The following is a 27,358-nucleotide window of genomic DNA, read 5'->3' as shown; positions in this document are numbered from 1 at the left end:
TCATCACCACTTCATCCAATTCACTCCAAAATTTTTCTTTCTCATCCATTGCACACCCAACTTGTGGAGCATATGCACTAACAACATTCATCATTACACCATCAATTTCCAGCTTCATAAACATCACTCTATCCGACATTCTTTTCACCTCCAAAACACTCTCAGCATACTGTTCCTTCAGAATAACTCCTAAGCCATTTCTCCTCCCATCCACACCATGATAAAACAATTTGAACCCACCTCTGATACACCTAGCCTTACTCCCCTTCCATCTGGTCTCTTGCACACACAATATACCAACCTTCCTTCTGTCCATCATATCAGCTAGCTCTCTCCCAATACCAGTCATACTGCCAACATTCAAAGTTCCGACCTTCACTACCACAGTCCTAGCCTTCCTCCTCTCATCCTGCCTTCGGCCATGTCTTCAGCCTTTTCTCCTCCTTCGGCCAACAGTAGCTCAATTTCCATCAGCACCCTGTAGGCTAACAGCACTGGTGGCGGTCATTGTTAACCCGGGCCTTGACCGATCCGGTATAAACATTTTTCTTGGTGACTGCATGAAATGTTTTGATGGAGTTTTACGCCGGATGCCCTTCCTGACACAACCCTCCCCATTTATCCGAACTTGGGACCGGCACAAAGAAATGCACTATTACCAACTGTAAATTCTCCATTGAGCTGTATGCTATTATGCTATGCAGTGATGCAGATTAACTTGAGCAGCTGACATTACTGCTAGAACTGATAAAGTATCTGAGTCTGTATCTGGGACAGGACTCCTGGCTGGCTCCCTCCTCACCTCTGTTCCTGGAACAATAACAGATTGCTTTCAATGACCATCTTCCAGACTTTTCCATCTGGAGTCAGAGCATCATCCAACAAGGATATACAATTCCTTACTCTGGAACCAGAAATGATTAGCTCTCAACTGTGCATATTTTTTGCAGCATGTCTATATTTCTGCCTTGTATTTTTGGTCTATAACTCATAAAATGTGTGATTTTGTGACAAAACATTGAGACTGAAGTCATAAAATGATCAAAGACATTTGACTTTATGACTTCATATCCTTCAGAAAATATATGGTAAATCTAAACCTGTTATTCTAGCAACTTTCTAAGTTTATAAGAGCAATACATTAAAATCTGTCCCTATTTTTGGGTCTTTGTCTCCTGACAGCTTTTGTCCACGTATCTTGAGGTTGAGAAGTATGGCACACCCTCACACACGCACACACACACATACACACACACACACACACACACACACACACACACACACACACACACACACACACACACACACAAAGTGCACGATCATAATTAGGACAGGATGAAGGGGTTAGCAGCACTGCATGCAAGCGGTTAAGGGGTGCAAACTGCAGAAGTACAGTACCAGGCTTCATAAAAGAAGCCATGGGTGATTTTGTGGCTTCCATGTTTCACAGAGTCAGCATGTTGGTAACTGTAACAAGCATTTTTTTTTTGTCTTCAATTTGTCATCCTCATTCAAAATGGGACCAATTCTTTTCTAGTCATGTTTAGAAAATAAAGTTAAGTAGAAGCCCTCAGTCTGGTAAATGGAATTATTTCATGACAAAACAAAAACAATCCAAAACAGTTCTTGCTGGGCAAATAACCTTTCATTGAGTCCTAGAAAAACATATAAGGAAATCTTTTACAGCTTTCTGAACTACGTCACAGTGAGCCTTCCCCATGACACAAGTAATTAGTTGAGCCTTTTCTAGATGTCAGAAAAATGCTGTGTGCTCCCTAAACACACTCACAGTCTTGAATTATCAGATATTGGGCTGATTGACATTATCACTGATGATTTTCAATCAGACAGACATCTTCAAAGACTCATGTTATTCTGCATTTAACTTAATCCTGCATAAAAACAATGCCAAACAATTAACACCCGAAATGCAGAGCATTATCAGATATGTCTGGATTTCATCTGAAACAGTCCAGCACCTCCATTGAAACAGCCCATAGTCTGCTGTGAAACAGGTCAGGGCATCCACTGAAATAGGCCATGCCAGAGTCTCTCCAGGGAGACTGGTCACACTTTTTAAGAAACTCTAATCTAAACTGAAATATAGCCTCATTCAAAATTGCCAAACACTTCAATATCTTATTTCACAACATTTTACCAAAATCAGTAGCTCTGCATAATAGTATGATACTATCAACACTGCTCATGACACTTCACAAAATGTGACTTTTAAGAAAGTCTCCTCTGTTATGAAGTAGAAGCCATTGTCTACCATTAACAAGAATCAGGTTTCTCGGATAAACTCTCCCCCATATCTCAGGACTGCAACATCTGCACTGGCTTTTCCTGTATCGGTCATGATTAAACACCGTAAAGAAATGTGTTATATAGGAAGTAAAAGGAAAAATGCTGTTATTCCGCTTTTAGATTAGGATGGGATTTCATTGATTTCAACAGTTTTTACCCAAATTTTTTCTTTTCCCCAGTGGATAAATTAGTGGAGAAATGTATTCATGCAGAGATTTTAGAGTACCTAAGTGTTAGCTATCTTTTCTCCAACTCAGAGTGTGGTGTCTGGACTTTCCATGGGGAGAAAACTTGAGCTGCCTATCTGTGTAATCATCTTAATACAAGCTAAATTGTGAGATTACTAATCTCCAATTTATAAAAGCCGTTTGTTACATTTAAACCTCACCTCCCCTACAAAGGCTTTAAGTGGTACACTCCATATACCCTTTTTATCTTCAACACCAAGGATAAAAAGGCAGCATGTTCTGGAATGTAGAACATCCCACATTTACATACAGAAATCACAAAATCTCTCCACACAGACAATGATAGGATATCAGGACTGTCTGCACTCTGGACCCTGTAGCGATAAGGCAAAGCACTTATCACAAAGCCACCATGCTGCCAATTCAAAGTTACGGACTACCTACAGCTTTCTGCCTTCTCATATCGTATACTGCGTTTGCTATATCTTCTTTCTTGTATGTCTTGCTTTGTGCTAATACTTCTAGAATACGTCCCTTTCTATTTCTCTTTATCTTTTTCATGCTCTTTCTACTGTATTACCTCTACTTTGCTTGTAGATGTGTCTGCATTGCATTTCATTTTTTTTAATGATTATATCTATATCTATCTATATGGGATCCGTACAGATCCCCGACGGCACTTTCTGCCAAAGCAGAAATCACAGAACATACATAACCAAAAGTGCTGTTCACCGAAGCAGCACTTTCAGTTATGTATGCTGGTTGTGGCGGTCGCACTATGGTGCGGTTAAGTGAGAATTCCCTTTTCCCCACTGTAGTGCGACCTCGGAGTGAGAATATAAAAGTAGGGGGGGCACTGCCCCCCACATGGGGGGTGCAGGGGGGGCTTGCCTCCCTGCATAAAAGAAGATTTAGTGTTTTTTTTTTGGAACGGTCTTTAATGAAAGCACTTTTTCGGTGAAAAGCACTTTCGTTAAAGTGCGTTTGGGTATTGTGGATGCAGACTATTGAACTTTCGTTCAATAGTCCTAGATCCATCTATATATATATATATATATATATATATATATATATATATATATATTATATTTATACATACACATACACGCACACACATGCACACACACACACACACACACACACACACACACACACACACACACACACACACACACATATATATATATATATACACACACACACACACACACACATATATATATATATATATATATATATATATATATATACATCTTTGTAGCTTCACAGCCTTGCTCTCACTTGTTCTCAATAATCTGGACTGATGCTTCCTTCTAAGGTTAATAAGATTATTAATTTATTTATTTAAAAGTGTTCACTTTTGTGATTCTGTACTTATTTTTAATCACACCTGAGGCATATAACTCGTACATATATTTTCTTATGCCTTAATAATTTTTTTAAGTCCCATGTTTTGTATTTCCTTTACGTGTGCTGGGTTGACAGACTAAAATGGAATGTAATCTCCTAAAACCTCAACAGTAAATGGCATCTACTCAGTTAGACTTTAAATGAAAATAAAATAATACAAAACAGAATGAATAACTATATAAACCATTGCGGAGACTACTTTTATTATATAATATTGTAATGCATAAGTTAACCAGAACACTGTGAAAGCACTCAACTACATACTATGATATTTTGGTTTGTCCACTATACATCATGAATAGGGTATATTTTTTCCATTTTAATAAAAATGAAATTCAGGTTTTTCTCAAAAATATGAATTATCTGACTATCATAAAATGTGGGACTTGGCATTTTGCATTTTGGATCAAATCCCTTGCACCACATTGCTAGATTTATGCACTGATTGTATTACTACCGGTTTTCATTAGTATTTTGCATTTGAAAACTACCATTTTTTACTCCATACTTCCACACGACACCAGCGTTTAACAAATTACCAACATATTCTGCAGAATTGTAGCTCCTATATTTGGGTTTTATTAGTTTAATAATGCAAAGCAGTGCCCTTGACATGAAAGACTGAACACATGACCCATCCTTTGTAGTTAGACAATGGACAAAGTCCCGTATCCTGCCTTTGATAAAAGCATCCATTTCTATGGCTTTACTATGGATCATTGCACTGTAAAACCACAAACATTAAAAATGTCAAAAATAATGCATGTAACATAGAAGGGAGCAAAGTTATCTTCAAACATTTTTTGCAGGGGGATATCCCCCAAACCTCCAATACTGTGTATATATACCAACTCCATGGCTGCACCATGTAAATGAAGGGAGAAATCTCCCAAAAGAAATGGATCATTGTCAGTCCACACTTAGAAATCACACTGGCAATGAATCCCTAAGGAAAACAGTGATTAACATTATGGTCCTTGACATCATTTGCTTCAGGCAACTGAAACTCGAACAATTTCAACTTGATCAGCTGTATGGGAGCCTCACAGCAAGAGAAACAACTAAATGATGACATAAAAAAAATGAATGGCTAAACTGCTGTTAAATATGAGACCATTGCATAGTAAAACAAATGAGGGCTGATTCCACGAAGTGTAACTTTTAGGGAACATATGTGTCTGTTGTGACTATGTCACTGTGTTGCACCCGACAAAATACTACATAAGAAGTAGAGAAATCACTGGTAACACATTGCACAGCTGTGTGTGTTCCTTATTAACAGTATAAGTCCATTGTAGTCAATGTTGTAGCAGTAATTTGTGGGTCTTTCTGCTCTTCAGAAGCTTGCAGACAGCCTGAATACCAGAGTCTTTTCATCAATCTACAGCTGGCAGACATCTGTTGCAGACTGATGTCTGAACAACAGGCTATAGAAAGGGCACCTGACAGTGCCATCATTGGTTCTTCCTTGCCTTGTAGTCCGATACTCCGCAATGCATTCTTAACATCATCATTCTGCCTGTCGACTCGAATTGCTAGAGATTTCAGAAGCCTCAGATAACTACCTCATCTGTCACATTTTTCTCTTTTCCTTGTGAATAATACTTATTCATGTATACAGACATTAATAATTGCCTTTTCTTTGTGGAAAGCAGATTCTCTACAAAGATTTCCATTCCCATTGTCTTTTTTTAACGAGATCAGTGATTAAGTACCCTTTCCCACCATCCTTCCTTCCACTCTCTTGCTCTTTATACCTCAGACTGGGATGTGATCCATCATCACATTCATCATTCTCACCTCCTTCCATTCCTTTCCCTTAGGGCTGGGTCCCTGCATAATAGTTAGGAAATTTCAGAAAGTTGTGCTCCACCTAAGGACAATTGAACATCTCAGTGTGGACAAGATATACCAGAAAATAGTGCTGGATGACACCCTTTTTATATCACAACTTCCAGATATTGGTCTGCAGTGGATGCCCACCAGCTGGGGGGGTGGTAAAAAAGACACTGATAGTCATGGCAGGAAGACCCAATAATTAGTACTGTAGCATTGATCTAATTGAAAATCTACAATTATGGTAAATGGAGACACAACTGTACTTTATATCTAAATCTTACATTCAGTAAACCAGGAAGTAGAGAACTGTAAGGCAATTCAAATTTTCTTGTAGGTTTCTTTGAGCTGTTAATTGCCATTCACTTCTAACTGATAGATAAAAAATTGTGTATAGTTTAGGGGAGCTTGATTCATGTAACTAGATGTTGATTAGTTTTGACGCCTTAATGAAATGTGTACTTTTTTCAAAATTTAGCATTCAATAAACTAGAACCAAAATGTTTGTGAGTTGTAGCAAATATGTTAAAGTGTTTGATGACTGTTTTTAACCATTTTGTTCTGCTTTTAGCTTTAACACATTGTTCTTTTTATTTATATTCTGTAGCTAAAGATGAGCTAGAAATATCATCAGTTCTGGAATATGCTTACTAAACCACCAAGACAAAAAAAAGGAAGGTAACTTCAAAACACTTCAGTGTGCTGTACTGTTTCAAAACTCACACACCACCACATATGGTAAAGAACATGGTACATCATTCCACTCTCCATCTGTGGATACCGTCACACAGTCTTCATTATTATTGTAATTATTAGGTTCACCACTTCCCCAATTTGTGTATGTCAATCTCTGTCCATCCTGATACACAAATGTACCTTCTTTCATTCTATCATTAACTCCAAGATAGGCTAGTGAATCATATTTCTTAGCAAATTGTTGTGCAGCTCTATTCTCTTCTTGTGTCTTTGGATTAATAAGTGCACTGTTAGCATTTGTACAGTATGCCTCGGCATCAGAAAAGGGCAAATTTGTCCCATCACTGTAAATATATTTTCCAGAAGTAGTCTTCTTGATACCAAGTAGCTGCAAGGCTGAAGAAAAAAGAAGAAAATAATAAAGAAACCTGTTATATGAAAAGGCACTTACGTTAAGCAATTATTGTTTGCTAACAGACTGAGATAGCTGCCCATAATTCTTCTTTTGCATTTAAAAGCATTGATGGAAGTTTTAAATGCTTGTCTTAGCCTACCAATCAACAACTCTCTAGTATTATAGCCATCCACCTTTCTGAACCTACAAAACAAGACATCTCTATCACTGTAGTTCATGTCGATCACCTTTTGACCTATTACCATCTGGTTTTGCTGATTGCTTCAGGCTTCTCATACTATTTCCTTCACATATGGTTACACACCGTAATGTGGCAATATTTACTTATAACATTCAGGAATAACTCATTTACATATCTAACTTCCTGGAAAGGGAATGTGACTAACACTTTCAAACTATAAGCTGCTGATACCATTTCACTGTATTTACTCTCACCCGAAAATTCCATTCAACTCTAATGCTAAAAATCTCATTCTAACCACAAAACTTCCTCTTAATCCTAAAACCAACCCTTAGCCATAAATATTCCCTGCCTCCCTAACCCTAAACCTCTATCTCTATCTCTATCTCTGTCTCTGTCTCTGTCTCTAACCCTGATCTGGAAACCTTGCCCCTAACCCTAAGGCTCTGTCCTAACCTTAATCTTAAATCTTGTCCTTAACCCTAAGGCTCTGTCCTAACCTTAATCTTAAATATTGTCCTTAACCCTAGGGCTCATTTCCTAACCCTGTCCTTAAATCCTTCTCTAAAGTCCTAAACCTCCATTCCTAACTCTGATCTCAAACCCTCTCACTAACCCTATAACTCTGTACACATATATATATTCCCAAGAACCCTTCCTTAACCTTAAAAATCCAACCTTAGCCATAATCATAAAATTTTCCCTATCCCTAAAATTCCAACCTAAATCTTATCCCAAAGACTCCTTCCTCAACCCTTAGCCTAACACTTTATGACTAACACTAAAAGTCTTAACCACTCCCCAGTATTTTACATCAAAATACAATTAAGTGAATCACCTACCTACAAGATGTTCACCTCTCACTTGATTTTGGAAGCAACATAGTTTTTTTTTTTTGTCTTTGGCATAACTCATATTTGGCATAGGTCACACTTGTATTGCCTCTGCACAGTGTCTGCCTGCATGCTATAATTAACCATAGCCTAACAGCATGCCCTAGCACATTGAAATCCTGCTGCTGTCATATATGACAATGTCATGTTTCTGATTTTGTGTTTGTTTCAGTACATATATTTAGAAACCATAATACAAAATTCCTTTATAACATGTTTTCCATTTTCAACAAAGAAAATTGGCCAACATTTTCTTCACACAACTTTTTCCAGAGTCTTACCACTCTTTTAAATTAAAAAAAAAAACTATGCCTGATGAATTCAATAAACTCTGTGTAGGCTTAACCCAAAGCCTACATGGTGTTTATGTGTTTGCATAATAAACAGTGGTAGCCATTGCATATGCAAGCTGCACATCACAATCAAATGTAAGCAAGCATGGTTTTGTGGTCAGAAACTGTGTAACTAGCCAGGAAACTGTTTAAAGAAACATGATCACTTGCAGATATGTGCACCTGTTTACCCATGGGCAAACTAGGTCTGCAGGATTGTGCAGAAAACTACCAGGGTTTTTAGTAAAGCAATGTATATAGTTCCAAAACATTACATGAAAGTTTATACAGTGCAAAGTAGTGTGGAAACCTGTTTCAGACATACTGAATAAATGTTTTGCAACTGATCAGCAAGGGTACATAGACTGCATTATAAGTAATTATTTAGGGGAAGTGTGTGTATTGAAAAGGGACACACAGATGAATTGTAGGAATGAACAGAGGGAAAGAGGACAGGTGAAACATTGTAATGTATAGCAGATTGTTTTAGTTAACAAAACTGTACTGCATTTATTGATTTGCTTGATATTTCTGGCCACTGTCTATATTCTGTTAGCTGGTTTCATAGCGGGATTGGTCTACATTCTCTTAAAACCAACCTAGCCAAGGTGTGAGCACAGCTGTTTGTGTTACTGATTCCCTGAGGCTCTTAAGTTTTCATTAATACTACTGTATAAGGAGTTACAATTCTGAGACAGTATCAGTATCGTAGCTGCTCCTTGTGGCCTAACTGTGACTGAATCAATAGCCATTTTGATACAGAAAACCTATAAGTATATGTTTTGGCACTTAATCTGTTATCAGTGATAGTCAACAAAACTGTGCTGGATTTATTGATTTGCTTGAGATTGCTTTTCTCTGTATCTGCAGTTTGTTTTACTTAACAAAACCGTGCTACATTTATTGATTTGCTTGAGATTGCTTTTCTCCGTGTCTGCATTTTGTTTTAATTAAAAATACTGTGTTGCATTTATTGATTTGTTTGAGATTGCTTTTCTCCATGTCAGCATTTTATTTTTGCCACCCTCCCACCCTAGTGTTGCTATGTTCTTAAATTTGGTGACTTTGGAATTGCCCACCCCTGCTGTTAATTTGATTTTGGACACTCCTCGCAGTGCATCTCATTTGCTTACTGTACTAAGCATTTGATTATGACTACCCCCTTGCTTCTTTGAGTTTGGACACTCCTCCCAGTTCCATCAGCTCATTCTACTGTGTACTGACAGAGTATTTGGGAAGGCCAACCCACTTAGTTTCGTAGCTTCTTAATCTTGAATTATCCTTCCCTTTCCACAAACCCCCCCCCCAAAAAAAAATTAGACCTTTTCATTTACTTATTGTATTCTTCATCCTTACTCTTAAGTGTTAAATTGGTTTTATTCTGCTGTATTTATTACTATCCCTCTTAGTTTTGGTTTTAGCACTTGGGCTTCAGGCCAATTATTTTACATTGTAAAGGTTTTTGTGCTCTACATTGTTGTGGACAAACCCTTATCAAAAACCTCTCTCCCCAGGTCCATCCAAGTTTCAGAACACTATGTCTGGACAATTCCCATCAGTTTCTCCTCCCAGCCTGGTCGACATGAGTTTAACGAGACAGTGTAGCAACTGCCTCATGTTCACCGACAACACTCTTCTCAAAGCACATAATTCTACTTGCGAAAAATGCATCTATATCAGTAAAATGGAATCCATGCTCTCTCGCACCTCAGTCAGTACCCCTGACAAAGAGGAGATTACCAGCACAAACACCACACCATCCACATCACATAGTCAAGCGCAGCACACACCCACATATACAGAGGTCCTCAATCAAAACTTACCTAAACAGCAGAGGCCTCCAAAACACATTCACAGACATTCCACACACAGCACCAAACACATCACACACAGCAGACAACACACCAGTGTCTCACAAACACAGCCCATAAGGCATAACAATAAAGTCATACAGCCCATAAAGTGCAACATTAAACCAAACGTACTAGTCATTGACAAATCAATTGTGAGACACACTGATGTCCCCAACACCAGGTTCAATGAGGAGAAGTTCACGGTCAGTTGTCTGTCAGGTGCCAGAATCTGCTACATCATGCACGCACTTAAGTCTCTCCACAACAGGTACAAGTATGACTCTGTCAATGTTCATGTTGGTGTAAATGACCTGAGACTTACCTCCCTGGACTATATAAAGAGAGACATGATTGAGCTGTCAGAGTATGTGTCCCAGACAGGCATGTCCCTAGCCCTAAACAGTATCCTACCTTCACCAAGAAAGATACCACAATACCAACAAAAAAAAATTGACTTCAACAATTGGCTTAGTTTCTGGTATCATTCCAAGGATATCCAGTATCTGTCTGCCCGGGATGACATGGTTGACAGGCCCCGATGCTTTGCCAGAGTTAGCCTCTACTTGTTACCTCTGGGAATCAGGATTCCGTCCAAGGCTCTTGCCTCCCCCATTGTGCCTTTTTAGACAATGTCCCACAGGCAAAACTTCCATCACAAAAGATCTGTCAAAAAGCAAATAGAAGGTCATGCTGCTTACCGCTAGGAGCCTTGACCTGAAAATGCACTCACTGGTGGCTCTCCTAGCACTGGAAAATGCTGACATCTGTACAGTCACAGAAACTTGGTTCAAGGCTGCAGAAAGCACCCCTGCCTTACCAGGCTATACCTCATTCCACACATTCCTACCTCAAAATGAGGTCAGGAAGACTAATGGTGGTGGAGTTTCTATTTTCATTAAAGACAAGCACACCTCCAGACTGGTTTGCCAGCATGATGCATTAGAACTTCTCCAGATGCAATTGACAATTGGCAAGACACCCATCCAAGTTATAGTCAGCTATAGACCCCCTCCATGACTCAGGACACCAACTCCTCCTACCTGTACCTACTTGAGTCCATCAAGGTACCCCGTGACACCTTGATCCTTGGTGATTTCGACTACCCCACCATAAACTGAGTGAACTATTCCTGCTCTAATGTACTCACCCAACAATTCCTTGACTTCATCAGTTCTAATGCATTAGACCAGCTTGTCTCATCCCCCACAAGGGGAGATAGCATTCTAGACTTGTTTTTCACCAATATGGGTGACTGCTGCACCATCCTCATAGTAAGTTCTTCCCTGATGAGATCAGACCATTGGTCTGTCTCATTCGAAGTGTCTATCCCGTCCAACCCCCCAGCCATAACATGGCAAAAAAACTTCTCAGAAACTGACTACCGCCTTCTACGGGATGGTATCAGTAGTTTCACACCACCGCCCCCTCAGAGGATGCAGACAAATATACTGAATAGTATGCCAATGCAGTATACAAGCACCTGTACAACTGCATGGACTCAGCCATACCCAATAGAACTAAAACCTGTTCCTCAAGGACACACAAACCTACGTGGTGGGCATCCTCTATCAACAGGCTTTACAACAAAAGGAAGAAACTGTTCTTCAAGGGTAAAAAGGTAAAAATTCCCATATGGAAAAACTCCCCCTTAGCCTCAACAAGCAAATTAAATCACTAATGAAAACCTCCAAACCAAATTATGAATTGAAACTAGCCTTCGAAACAAAGGCTAACCATAAAGCCTTTTTCACTTATGTCAGAAACCTTGATGGCAAAGCCCAGGTTTGTTCCAAATTAGTTTTTAACGATAAACTTACACTGATCTGTTGACTTAGCCAGCCTGCTAGCAGACAGGTTCAGTGCAAACCCCCCCTGACCCCCTAAGGCCCATTCAACATCCCCAATACGTATCCTGCACTTCACATCTCCATAGATAAAGTGTTAAAGGCCCTATCCAAGGCAAAGAACACAGCTTGTATGGGACATGATAGTATCCCAGGTTGTATTTGCAACATCTCCAGCAAGAACTAGCCTCACAACTGAGCACCCTATTCAACCATAGCCTAAGTACAAGCTTCCTTCCAGCAGAGTGGAGAACTGCCACTGTCATCCCTTTGCATAAAGGTGGTGCCACTACTGACCCTGGAAACTATCACCCCATTAGCTTGACAAGTCTGATCTGTAAGACTATAGAGCATAATATTATGGACCTCATAAAGAAGGACATAGGCACTCTCCAAGCACTTAACCCCACCCAGTTCGGATTCGTCAAGGGCAGATCTTAACTGTTGAACTTGGTTGACTTTTTTGAGACTGTCACCAAGGCACTGGATGAGAGAAAGTCAGTACATACAACTTACCTTGACATGGCCAAAGCCTTTGACACAATCCCCAACTCAGACATCATTGAAAAGCTAACAGAACTTGGCGTAAATCCTTATTTCATCAGGTTGTTGGCCATCAGGCTCACTGATAGGACCTAGAATGACAAAATAAGTGCCACTACCTCCAACACAGACCTGTCACTAGTGGTATCCCCCAGAGATCTGTCCTGGGATACCTGTTATTTGGCATCTACTTCTCAGAGGTTCAGGCAAAGACAAAAGGCCTGTGGCTAACCAAGTTTGCAGATGACTGTAAGTTGGGTGCTGTCAGTGACTCCCCAAATGATGTTAACATACTTCATGAGGGTCTCACAGCAACAAATGACTGGTGCCAAAGTCATGGCCTTAAGTTAAATGCAAAAAATGTATTATCATACCATTCTGCAAAAACATGGCCCCTACTGATTACCACATTAGTAGCAACCCCCTAAGCACACAACCTGTGGTGAGAGACCTGGGTACACAAGTTGACAACAATCTCACATTTGACCATCCTGTAGTGGCAGTGTTCAGAAAAGTCTTTTCCTTGGTTCATCTCATAAGTAAAGGAATTGCATCCAGAAAGAAAAGAGGTTATTACCTCTCTGTACTCCTCCCTCATTAGGCCAATAATTGAGTACAATGCCCTGTCTGGTATGTACCTTTCCAAACACCTGCACCAACTGGAAAGGCCATAGAAATACCTCACAAAGATAATCTATGGCCTCCAACACCTGTCCTATGTGGACAAGCTCAAATCACTATCACTCTACTCTGTATCATACAGATTGCCCAGAGGTGATCTGCGTCTCACCTACAAGCCAATCTCAGACCCTGGTCTACTAGAGATGCTCCATATCCATAAGTCTAACTCCTCACATAGTACCCAGTTGAAAGGCTTAAATCTAATATGTGACATTAACAAAACCTGCTGGAGATACATGTTTGTCTCCCAGATGCTACCCCATCTCTGGAATAGAGTCCCCATACACGTCAAACAAAATATGTCACTGACCCTATTCAAGCACAACCTTGATGAGTGGATGGGCAACCATAAATCTAGCCCAGGGGCTCCAACTGTGTCCCTCAATGACAGGGGTGACAGGTGCTGATTGAGGTTTCTCTTTTGTGGATAAACTCTTTGCTAGGCTTGTAAGAGCCCCAGAGCCATTAGCCTAGCAATCTCCTATGATCCTACGATCCTATGATGCTATGAGAGCATGTCAATGTATGTATACCACAAAGACAAGACAGTTGTAGCATGAACAGTAATCACATATCTGCATGATACAGTGCATACCGCTGTGTACACCTCCTGTGTGGGTATAGCCATGTCATCACACAGTTACTGTATGTTATGTGACTGTCACACAAAGTTGCATATCAATGGAGAAGACTCTTTGTGATATAAGCATCCTGACATGAACAATGGAGAGGACATTTGTCAAGGACTGTATACACAGTAGAGGGTATGTGCATATTGTAAAGCTGTGTAAAATGAGTTGCCTGAATATGAATGTAATGTCAGCATAGGTCTCAACCAAGTGGGACACATAGTAACAGGGTCATAGACAGCAGTAGATTGACGCAGATACAATCATGGACAATATCAGCATAATGCCACCATTAATTCATGTCTTTGACATAGCACATGTGATTGTGGTTCTGCAAGAACACACTTGTACAGCTGTCATGATTTTTAAGCAATCTATGAGGGAACCAAACACACCTTCCTCAAAAATTAACATTTTTTGGAGGTGTTAGGAGGGACAATGTTACACCTGTATTTGAAATTATGAGCAATCCTGGCTAGTGGACAGATGTGCATGGCATATATATGGCACAATCCACACTTGCATGAATGTAACCCATGCCATCAATGTTGTCATTTAGCTATGTATTTGCTGTGTGCATTACAGGAACACATATCACACATGCATCTTGTATAACACCTTGAAGGGTGTTTTGCAACATCAACCACTAATGGTTATGCAACAAAAAGAATACTTAGGTATGGCCGATAAGATGTGTGAGAGATCACTGTGACAAATGCAGTGCACTCAAGTAACACATCCCTGGAAGATGTGTTGGGAACTAAATGAAAAAAGATGCATTGTACTCAGTTAATGGTGTGACGAGGGCTGATAACTATGGCACTATAATGGCCTTTGATGTGAATGTCCAGCACATACTCTGGACTTGTGCTACATGCAATGGAGTAGTCACCATTGAGGGCACATGCTGGTGACATTCCGCATATATATCATCTACCTAAGTACACAGCTCACATGACACTTGGTCTGCTCAATGGGGTGTGCTGTTTATATTATAATTAGCTTGTGTATTTGGTTTTATAATGGGACTATTGCCCCCCCCCCCATGATTTTTGTTCATCTACTGTGTCTACATGGCTGTGGCAGCAATCCTTTGTGTGGGTTGATACTGTTTGTATTATACCAATATCACACTTGGAGTCAATGACTGTCTACAACTTACAGTCCTCTACAAAACAGATTGGACAAAGGATGTACAAGTCATTATTTTTTGACTGAGACTTAAATAATGGACAGGAAAGGGCCTATCACAGAGCACTGATGTACGAACCTGATCAATGCACTCTGGATAGAGGTCACTTCACATGCTTTACCATATTTATCTGTCATATATGCAATCCAGTGGCCTACCCACTTGGTGATGTAGGTGGTTATGGGCACTTGTGACAGTTTCTCAGTAATACCTGAGTGTGCCTTTGTAACAAATGCATTGGCCTGGTCAAGTTATACAGGATAAAAGTGTTGTCATCATGCATGCTCTTGTTGACCTTCTTGAGGACATCAAACAGATGTAACAGACATGATGTAGCCTAAACAAATCATAAATATCTTTGGTGCACAATCAGGATATTACCTGTGTCCTTTAAGAGAAGGTCTATGATAACTCATTGGTCTACCTCACAGATGAGGAGAGTCAGGATGGGTCTATAACTCCATGCATCAGGTAATGGTCACCCCCAGTCAGAAGTATGCATGTTGATGTACACCATTCTATGAGAAAATAGGCTCTCTGGAGGCTGTGGAAAAGTATGTATCCAACTGTAACTAGTAGGTCATGTTTTGAGTCACTGTATATGCAAGCATTGATGTTGTCAGGGCATATTGATTCTGTGTTAGCTGTAGAGAGCGTACAGATGAGCGTCCCTCCTTAGAATAAAAACTGAGTAATGTTTGCATGTTTAATTTGGTTGATGGTCTGTGGTGACAAAGGGATGACATTTGAGAAATTGTCAACTAGCTGACCGATTATTTATTGCAGTTGAATATGTCTGGTGACATCCACACACAGATCTGTGCTTAGTTGTGTATTCCCCTTAACATTTCACATTTATTGGTAATTCATTACATTCCACACACTGGTACTATGCACACAGTCATACAACTGTACCAATGTCATATACGTACATCAATTGTACAGCATATGCCTATATGTAGTCCAAGGGCAAGCTGTTTAATTGGCATGATGCCATATAAGGATAGATAAGAGATCAGTTGTTTGTGGCTCATGCAGAACATTTCCTGACATAAATGCTAATAGTCACACAATGGTGTTGCTGACCACCTCAATAATCTTTGGGTATAGCAACACAACTGCACATACAATTAATTCCACAAGGTTGCTATTGAATCAAAACATGCGATGCATTGGTTGTGTATCTCACAGCATAACAACATGTATATGAGACAAGACTTATGTGAACCTGTGATCAATATGAATTTATATTGATGTCTGTCACAAACATTTAATGATGGTATATAGACATATGCATAACTGTTCCACAGTACAAGTGCCACTGTGATGGCAGAATGTGAACTATGTAGAAGGTTGACCTGCTCCAGTACAACAACACATGCCCTAATACACCATAATTATACACAAAAGTGTATGTCAACAGTTATCAGGAGGCATATTACTACAGCTGTTATGAAAGGAGCATTTAATGTAATGGCAGCAATGGCCATCAATATATTACCTCCCATCATATATTGCAATACCCTCATGTAGCCATACTGTACCTCCACACCTCAATATAGTACATGTCTGTACCTTCCAACTGTACAGGATTTTGCAGAATGTCCAGATTTTTGCCTCAAATACTTAGTCTGTTTCTCATAAAATCTGTTGTTTTCTGGCAGATCACAGAGGATTGAAGTCACTAAATAATGACCAAATAATAACATGTATTTTAGATTCAGACTTCATATTCTTCATAAAATGCGGACAATTTAAATCTTGTTATTCTAGCAGCTTTCCAAGTTTATAAGAGCAATATTTAAATCCTGTCCCTATTTTTGGGCCCTTGTACCCCCATTATTTTAGGCTTTGTCCAAATTTCTTGCATTAACAGGTTGAGAGGTACGCTGACATGTCAATGTTATCAACATTCACATGTCAACCGTTCATAGGGGCATAGGACATTATTAGGCAAAAGGCCAACATCACATGAAATTCCATCCATTGTTATACCATTTAAAAATTGCTATATCTATATTATGAAAGATAATAAGACTATTGTGCATATGTGCTTATTTGTTGGATTGCATTACATGCTGCCACTGTCCATATGGGATATGTGCACCACACCATGACAGAATCAGCAATTCACACATGCAGTGATGTGAAGATGGCTTGCAGAGGCTCATGTAAGGACTCTGAATCATGATGTGTGCATGTATATTTGACATGAGAATATTTTCCTCTCCTCTGCAGGATGGATTTCATGTGGCCAGAAGAAAAAGGAGGATGGTGGATTCATGGGGCTACGTGAAAGGTTCCCCAATTGGTAGTGAAATGAAGAGCCATTCCAAAGCTCATACAATGACCATAATGTACCACCAACCAGACACACACACACACACACACACACACACACACACACACACACACACACACACACACACACACACACACAAACACACACACACACACACACACACACACACACACACACACACACACACACACCAGTGGTCTGGGCCTGATTTAAACATTATACCTGTGTAGGTATAGAAGCTAAATGCCATGCAATGTCACAGTAGAAACCCCACAGATGTGTAACTGTAACATTGTCACATTACACTTTATGGAGTATGATAGCGCAATTGCATGCTAAGGAGAACATGTTGGGAGGAGTGTGGGACAGAGATGTAGAGTCACATCCCTGTGTAAAATTGCCTCAATAGTTATAGTTGCATGTATAGACACACAGTTTGCCTGCTGTTAGATTAGAACCACTACATGTGTAGGAAAAGCAGCTTATAAACACAGTAGTTAATGTTACTGCCACAGCACAGGTTTGTCTTGAATATTGTCAGAGTGTATGTTATGCACGATGACATAATCAATGTATACTATCACAAGATGTTCTGATGAGGGTCTAAGATAGCTTTGAGTTCACATATCATTCTAAAATTGTCACCATTGTGATTGCTGAATGCACACATAGTTGCCTGCAGTGAGAATAAAACCCATACCTATCTAGTTACAAAGCACAGTACTTAATACAAAAGCCCCAGCACAACTGTGGCCTTTTTAGTGTCTGACAACACTTTATAACTGATAACATCAGCAGTGTCTGGTAAGAAGAGGATGGTAGTAGCAGTGTCCCATATGCTGGTGTAAAATGATCTCCCAAATGTCAACCAAGTGAACAAACACCAGTCGACAGCAGAAAGACTAGAACTCCTATGTAACTATTTACAGAGCACTATACAAAAGTCAAGTGCCACAGCACAAGTCTGGCTTTTATACTGTCTGATAGCACTTCATAGCTGATGACATTAGCAGTGTCAGGTGAGAAAAAGATTGTAACAGCAGTGTCCCACATGCTTATGTAAGATGGTCTCTTGAATGTCAACCAAGTGAACACAGACACACACCAGTTGACTACAGTGAGATTAGATCCCCTATTTAGCTAAATACACCAACTAAAGTATTCATTATTTATCACAAGCACCACAGCACAAACCTAACATTTACAATCCTCATGGACAATTTGTAATGGACGACATGATCACTTGTTGCTTGAGAGAAGATTTTAGAATGCCTGAATAAAATGAATGTGTAGGCATGTACAACTGTCAAAATCGTTGCACTCAATGGGACTGTATGATACACAGTTACACTGTCCTGACTAGGCACACACAAGTTGACCACAGTGAGATTATAAATTATTATTTAACACAACAGCCATGGCAAAAGTCTGACTTTTACATTGCTGCTGGACAATGTATAGTGGATGATATCATCACTGGATGTTTGGGAGAAGATGTCTGGAGTCCTGTATGAAATGCATGGGTAGCCATACATGACTGTCAAGATATTAAAGTTCTGCATGGTACTAGACTGTTGATAGTAGGGTACAGACTGATGTTCCTCTGGCTATGCACACACACACACACACACACACACACACACACACACACACACACACACACACACACACACACACACACACACACACACACACATAGAGATCCATACATAATGTGGATGCTGTGATAATCTATTGCAGATGTAATTATTTTGTTCCCATCTGTAAAACACAGTATATGATGATTGTAACACCACTAATGTATGTGTTTGTCTTGTCAGAATTGCCTTAATAGATAATGTCATCATCATTATAATATCTGGTTGACATATCCTGTTATGAAAGTGGTGTGCAAAGTGTGGATGTAGTATCTCCTGTTGTGTTTCCAATGCACAGGTATACCTTAAGAGACAGCTTTACAAACTACATGCAAACAGCTGTCGGGAATGCATGTACAGAAATTAGGCATTTTTTGCAGTATGTTGCGTACATTGCACACTTACATTGTCACATAAAGACATTTTTTGTGATTATTTTTGAGTGTTCATATTTGCGAATAACTGCTGTCCACATTATTAGAAGTAGTAGACAAACTGAATAAAGATATACATGGTATGTAACAAAGCATTTGTAGTATTCTGTAGTGTGGTTGATATTTCTGAAAAAGTACTGAGATACCAAGTTTCAAGTGCATGGGTGCAGGTAACAACTGACTGTGTTCAGTCATTAAAAAGTGCCTTCCCTTTGGTTGTGTTTTTACATATACTTTAATGAGATGAAGACTAAATGGGCAGTCAACACAAGTAATACAGTATATGCTAATAATCACTTTCCATAGTGCACCACAGAGCAACTGGTTTGAGCGATTAATGGCAAAGCATTTACACATACAGGATACACATTTAAGGACTCTTAGTTGAACTTCAGAAGTACTTATCCATACTGGCTGTGGTAGATACAGCTAACAGATGCTTTGGTGTTCATAAATAGTTCATATCAGAAATGTGTCATAAATTGTCTAACCTTAAAAAAGCATTTATAACATTTACCCCATTTGCATGTAGTTAAGCAACGAACAAACATGGGCCTCTGCTTTGTTGATAAAATTATGAGATTTTTACTGGTTTGCTTTTCTACGCACAAACATGCTAAGTGGATAGTTGCAGCAACCAGCACTTTGGATAGTGATGAGTGTAGCAAACACACTTGCTGCTTAGCTGACACTGTGGCCACAAGTTTAAGGCCATTGAGTTTTATTTTGAGCCCAGATGATACAATGTTTGAATCCAGCTCTATCTAATAAAAACAGTACTCAAATGATTTGTGTCAATAGTACATATATAGAGTTACATATTGATATAGTCAACAGACTAAAAATATTTTTTATGATGCCTTTATTCTACTTTAACTGTGTGTTTCCTTAGTGCATAGGGTTTAAGCAGCATTGCAAGAAGGTAACTATACCATAACATAGGACATGAACAGCCATTCACCATTGCTTGCCATTGGTGCATGATGCAAAATGCCACACAAACTCAGGGGACACAAAGTGAAGGGCTTCATTGAGGATTTCTTATTCATGTGTGTGGTGTGTGATTCTATTTTTTGACCAAATTAAAAGTGTTAAAATGGGACAGATAGGAAAGTGATGAAATTGGGAGCGAGCAGGGAGGGAAACAAAGGGAAAGCAATATAGAGACGTACAGGAGGGAGGTAGGAAAGAGCCATAGCTATCCACTTCTTCAACAGTGTAAATTTAATATGTATAGAGTATTGGTTAAATTTGGACTGCCATCTCAACAAAGAAAGGTGAAAACAATGAAATCATGTTGTATGACCAATTGGACTGAATTAAGTGTATGAAGAAAACATGTGCAAAGTGGAGATCTATGTATGGGATGATTATTTATTTATTTATTTTTTTGGGGGGTGACAGATGTCCATTTATGATTTTTTTTTATTTCAATAAGAGAGGATTGTTGGGTAAGGGATGTAGGTATTTCTGGGTCTGGTAAGTAGGGTAGATGAGGAAGTGGATGCAGACAAACAAGACAAGAGACAGGGACAGTGAGGGACACTACAGGTAGGGGGACACCATGACTGTGGCTAGGGAGGGGGACATCAGATGCCCATGTCTGCCATACTTGGGGACAATGAGAATCTATTCCTCACCCTCAGAACTGTCATCAGTGTCCCCTCCCTCAGTTTGCTGTTGCAATGATTGACATTTTTATTTGCCCAGCTTTCCAGCAAGCAACTTCTCCATCTGGCTGAGTTGTGCAGCAGTGGTGCTTTCCATGACCTCAAGCACCATGCCTGGTATCTCTTGCTGGGTGACAAATCCCTACCTCTTCTAATACTCCCGGATGGTAACACTGCACCAGCTGATGAGGTAATGCTACCTGATATGGAGGGCCCAGGTAGTGCAGTGGCAGCAGAGGCAGTGCTACCAGGTTCGGTCCCAGACATGCAGGGCATTGGTGCAGAAGCTGTTGGAGCAGGGACTGGCTGAGCCACAGTGGTTGGCCTACCTTCCTGTACTGTAAAGCATTTTGTGAGTCATCAGAAACTGATGACATTAAAACATTGTGACCACACATATAAAAATAAAAAAGAGAGATAAGGATCGTGGTAACTGAAAAAGAAAGCGATAATTAGTACCATCATATGTGACATGCAAATTAGTGCAATATAAATAATTTATTTCTACTTTTATATTTAACCATACGTTTTAACAACTAGAAACTATAACTGATGCTTGCTCAAAGTAGACGTTACAATATACATATATCTCACATATGCTTGATCAAATCATACGGATTAATTAAACAGCATGGCATGTATGCCAATTTTGTTGAAATTATTATTTATTCTTTTTAAGTAATTTTTCAATATATCTGTTACAGGTAGGATTTAAACCCACAACAAGTGACTGCAGTACTACAACTGATTCATACAGTTGGCTTGTGCAAGGGACTGAAGCATGCATGCTTGCTTTTACAGTTAAGATACACATGCTTAATTTGCTACTACTGTACAGAAGAGCAATGTGTTAGATAAAATGTATGTTGAGACTGGAACCCTTTAAAAACCCTACCACTTGAAGAGGCTGTAAAGTATCTTAACTCTAAATTCTTATCTATCCTGGATAGGCATGCACCTAAACAGTCAATCAGAATGAAGTCTAACCCAGCCCATGGCTTTCTAAAGAAACCAGACATCAACTTTTGCTTCGGAACAAAGCTTGGGCTAACAGAAGTATCTCTGATCAACTAAATTTTAGGCAGCTGAGAAATAGTACAAAAAAGGCAATGCTTACAGATAAAAAGAACTACTACTGTAAACTGCAGCAAACTCACCAAAATAATTCCCAGAAGTTCTGGTCTAGTATTAATAAACTCCTTTCCCCAGGGCACTCTCAAACACCCACCCCACTTGATGCTGATCCAAATACCCCCCATCAAACTGCCAATACCTTAAATTCTTTCTTCACTGACACCATACACTCACTAACAAGTCAACTAATCCCAGACAACTCAAGCCCTCTCACCACCATACCAGACACTCTACCAACATTCAAACTGCAACCCATCTCTGCTACTCTCATCTATAAATTCATCCAAAAACTCAAGCCAAGTACTCCTTCTGCTGACCAGCTACTGTCACAATATCTCCAAAAAGCAGCCAAAGTAATTGCCTACCCTATATCCATCCTTATAAATAGGACAATTAAGGAGAGAACCATTCCAGACAATTGGAAAATCTCCCACATTATCCCCCTGCACAAAGGTGGGAACTCAAATGACTACTCTAACCATCGGCCAATAGCTCTCTTATCACACTTAGCAAAAATTATGGAAAAATGCATTCACCAACAACTTTTACATCATTTATCTCAACATAACATAATAGCAAACTGCCAGCATGGCTTTAGGCCATCACACAGTACCACAACTGCCCTTTTATCCTTTGCAGATACCATCAATAGAAACCGCAATAAAAACATCCTCTCGTCTGCACTCTTTATTGACCTCTCAGAAGCTTTCAACATGGTAAACCATACCCTTCTAATCAATATTCTTGAATCCCTTTCCTTTGACTCTCAGGCTGTTAAATGGTTCAAATCCTACCTTAGCAACAGGCAACAGGCAGTTCTCTGGGAAAATCAAATTTCATCCTTTCTGCCAGTCACCCTCAGAGTCCTTCAAGGCTCTATTCTTGGACCACTTCTTTTCTCATTATTTATCAATGACCCCCATGTAGCAATTCCTCAAGCCACCTGCATTCAATATGCAGATGATTCTATGCTAGTATGCTCAGCATACTCCCCATCAGAACAGCATTCTCTTACTCAAACAAAATGTTTTTAACATCGTAGAAACATGGTTTACAAAATGCTGCCTCCTTCTTAATGCCAAAAAAAAACAAGCTCCTTCTCTTTACTCCCACTACTAAGTCCTCCCACATGGATTTCTCAGTCACTTCCAATAATGGCACTATTATATTCCCTGACTCTACCACTAAACTGTTAGGAATTACCACTGACAATAACCTTACATTTGATTATCATATAAATAACACCATTAAAACTGTCAACAGAAAAATAGGCTCCTTATATAGAATCAAACATTTCCTAACCCCAACAGCCAGAACCAAGATTGCTCACTCTATCTAATCTCAACTCTCCTGTACACCTCAGCTATATATACTAACCTAAAGAAAAATAATCTTAACAAACTAGCAACTTCCTATTATAACATCGCCAGATTTGCCACTGGCAATCCCTTTAGAACCCACCACTGTCTGCATCTTTGGCAGCTAGAATGGCTTGAATTCCAAAACCATCTGATAATCTCCCAACTCACCATTGCCCACAAAATATTTTACCAACCCAACACCACCCCTGTACTCTCCAATCTCTTAACCCCCTATAAAAATCTGAATTCCCTACGTTCTTCTAGCAAACTCCTCGCTAGCATAACTAAGTCTAACAACATGGCTGATGACTCTCTATTTACTAACACAGTGGGAAAAAACTGGAACCAGCTACCCAATGAACTAACTCTACTCTTTTCCTTGCCTCTCTTTAAACAAAACCCCAAAAAACACCTCAAAACACACTGGTTATGCCCTTGTAGCAACCCCGACTAACCACCCACTTTCACTACTGATATTTCCTCTTCCAAATAAACTTACTAACATTTTAAAGCTAATTCATGCGAGCAAGGCTGTTACTGTTTAAACTCTAATCAACATACTGCTAAAATATTTCTACTTTGATGTGAAAAATTCCTTATGAATCTTACTGTCGCTTTTTCAAGTGTAAATATCTTCAACATGTTATTATTACTTGTTGTACTTTTTTATTTAAATCCTTTCATTTACCGTGTAACAACATTTTTAATTTTCTATTTTGCTGGAGCTTTTCTCCCCAGGCCTCTACTGAAAAATGGAAATATATCCAGCTAGACTAGCCCGGTTAACAAATGTAAAATAAAATAAATAAATAAAATCGTGCTGCTTCCATACCTCTTGCTTTCCTAAGTCTTTCTAAATGGGACTATATTATAACATCGAAATCTACAAAGATCAAATGTTATAATATCGAACCCTAAACATCAAAATCCAAAAACATTGAACAGTCAGAATAGCGAATTTTTTCCCAGAGAAAAAATTTGCTATTCCGAGAAACATATACACAACACAAACGCACACAAAGAACAGCAATCCACACACATACACTTAAAATCCTACACCTAAACCTAAACTAAACTTTACATACACTACTAGCTATCCACTTACCTTAACCCAACCCTAACCCTAAGGTCCATCACTATCACACACTCTCCTCACATGCGCCCTAACCCTAACTCACCTAACCCGCCCCCTAACCCTAACCTACACACAACCGCACACTTACCTGACCCATGCCCTAACCTTAACTCACCTCACCCACCCTCTAACCTACACACGATCACACACTTACCTGACCCGCGCCCTAACCCTAACATCCATACAACCGCACACTTACCTGACCCGCTCCCTAACCCTAACCCTAACTCTCCTAACCCACCCCCTAACCCTAACCTACACACAATCGCACGCTTACCTGAACCTGACCCGTAACGTTCCAACATACTGAACGCTGAAAACAGCAAAGCCACAGCAATGCCACTCTGAGTTCTTTCCCTGGGAAAGAATTCGGTGTCCTGCACCTTCGCTGTTTTCAGCGTTTGACATTACAGGGTCGATATTATAACATTCGATCTTTGTAGATTTTGATGTTATACTATAGACCCTTCTAAACACTCAGCATGGGCTTCCCTGTTCACTGTAATCTCCTGGTCACCTGTAGAATAGAAAGGAGATAAAAGAGAAGAGCGTTATACATACCAGTCTATATATATCCAGCTTCCCATCTAATTTAAATTATCTTTATCTGTATACTTACACAACTGTAGGATGACAGCAGTCCTAAACTCATCTAGCCACTAGTCAAGTATATCCTAGCCACTGGTCGAGTATATCCTGCTTGCACTTTTTGAGGTCATTACAGTGGTGTCTGCATTGCTCTCCAGTGTGTGGAATGTCAGTTGCACGGGAGGCACCTTTGGCCAGATTATTCCAAGTCTCAGATTTATTCTGTGACCCGGTATAGTCCCCCTGCAGCAGCCTTCAGCTGTGATATTTTACAAGGAGACAAATAAAAATTCTGGACTCCTCTGTACTCCACCTTTGAGCCCTTAATTGAGCACCTTCTCTTCTAGCTTCAGGCATGTCTGCACAGGTCAAAGAGCAACAGTTAGGAGTGTTTTCCCACCAGTTCATGTTATTGCATTTAATACTAGTGTGCAAACCTGAACAACCATGCCAACTGAGTTTCCACAATGTTAATTAGACAGCAATACTGCCAAATAGAGAGGAAAGCAGTTTATGAAATAGGAAGGTTACTGTGACAGTTATCATTACTTTATAGGTTGGTTGCTGTTGTAAATGTTAGTTGATTAAACTTTGCAGACATTTGTTGGGAGCATAAATTTTATGACCTAACACATTTTTGGTGTGCCTTTGCACAATGATAAAATTAATTTGACAATGTGGGATGCAGACCTATCCAAAATAAACAAAACATATTTTTCTACCTTGGTGACATTTCATCCTTACCACAGAAGAAGGGCTTTTCACACATGCTCATTAATTATATATAAATACACATAGAGTCAGGGGTTAACAATCTATGTGTATGACCTGACAAGGTCCTGGTTTATACAGTCAAGTGTGTATGACTATCATTGATGCCAGAAGTCCACCCAAGGCTGGAAGATTATTATAATTACAGAAACATAATTGTCAGTATACCATCAGTCACACATATAATTCATATGAGCTTCAATGCTATACATACTTACTGTTATTTATAATTATGTTTACATTGTTTTATATATTTTTTAAATTGAGTTTGATAAGCATTTATAAAATCGACCATGTGCTAGCTAAGAACTCTGTCGCACCTGCATTATGAGCACTAACCTATATCACTTGACACAGGGGAGGGTGGCTGTAAGTATCATTTTTACAATCATTACTGTGCAGAGTGCTCATTGCAACTGCAACCTATTTGTAAGACCTGCTCATTAGTTATACAAAATGCATTAAAGAGTTGAGTATTTAAAAAGGTATATGTGTGACATGAAAGTTCAGAAAATAAATGTGCAATTGTATAGCCATAATTGTACTGATACCAGAGATACACATGCAATATATCTCTGATATCCTGTGTACACTCAGTGCACATCCTATAGATAGTTATTCCATGTGCAAGTATTTTTCTACTGTTAAATTTTTAAAAAGTAAAGCAGAACATCAGTAAGAAAAGTTTGGCCTTAGCTGGATTAGAACTCAGGCTCACCTCTATAATAACCACAGGAGCAACTAGGCAGCAGCTGTATATTTTCACATTGATTATTATGTATGTTCGCTGACCACCACACAACACTACTTAGTGTGTTTCAGCAGTGGCAAACCACACATGTTATGATGTAAATGTTTGAAATTGTCTACTGTCTGCTTCCTGACTGCAATTCCTCTGGACCTGCAGGTGTTGTGGAAGCTTGCTGACCATCACCCAACACCACTTAGCAGGTTTGAGCGATGATAAGCAAAAGATGCAACAATGTATCTGTTTTGAAATAGGCTCTGTTTCCTCTCTGCAGGTGCTTTGGACCTGCAGATGTTGCTGACCATTGCGCTACTCCACTTAGTGGGTTTGCGTGATGTAAAGCAAAAGAGGTATCAATGTGCCATTTTTGAAACTGAAAATGTCTTCTTCTTTAGAGAGCCATTAGACCATGTTTGTGCAAGGGTACATTACGTGCAAACACGATAAACATAGCTACACATGCATTATCCTGGTAACATATTTATTAGCTTTCAACACTAAAAGATAAATGTGGCACTTGAACCATTATCTACAAATATTATAGACTGTGTGGTTCATTGTGATTACCAGATGTGTGA

General features: G+C 39.4%; 1 protein-coding gene across 1 annotated transcript in view; it reads right to left on the bottom strand.

The window, feature by feature from the left end:
• Positions 1–4,076: 4,076 nt before the first annotated feature.
• Positions 4,077–27,358, bottom strand: part of LOC122790297 (pulmonary surfactant-associated protein D-like) — a 365,056-nt gene continuing 341,774 nt past the window's right edge. The window contains exon 6 of the mRNA XM_044057799.1: positions 4,077–6,833. Coding sequence (XP_043913734.1) covers positions 6,454–6,833 — 380 coding nt within the window. The 3' untranslated portion in view covers positions 4,077–6,453. The remainder of the gene's footprint in view (positions 6,834–27,358) is intronic.

This window comes from Protopterus annectens, chromosome 16.part0, assembly GCF_019279795.1.
Source record: "Protopterus annectens isolate FY-2018-M chromosome 16.part0, PAN1.0, whole genome shotgun sequence".
Lineage (NCBI taxonomy): Eukaryota > Metazoa > Chordata > Ceratodontiformes > Protopteridae > Protopterus > Protopterus annectens.
The sequence above is the reverse complement of the archived record's forward strand: the minus strand, read 5'-3'. Positions and strand labels throughout refer to the sequence as shown.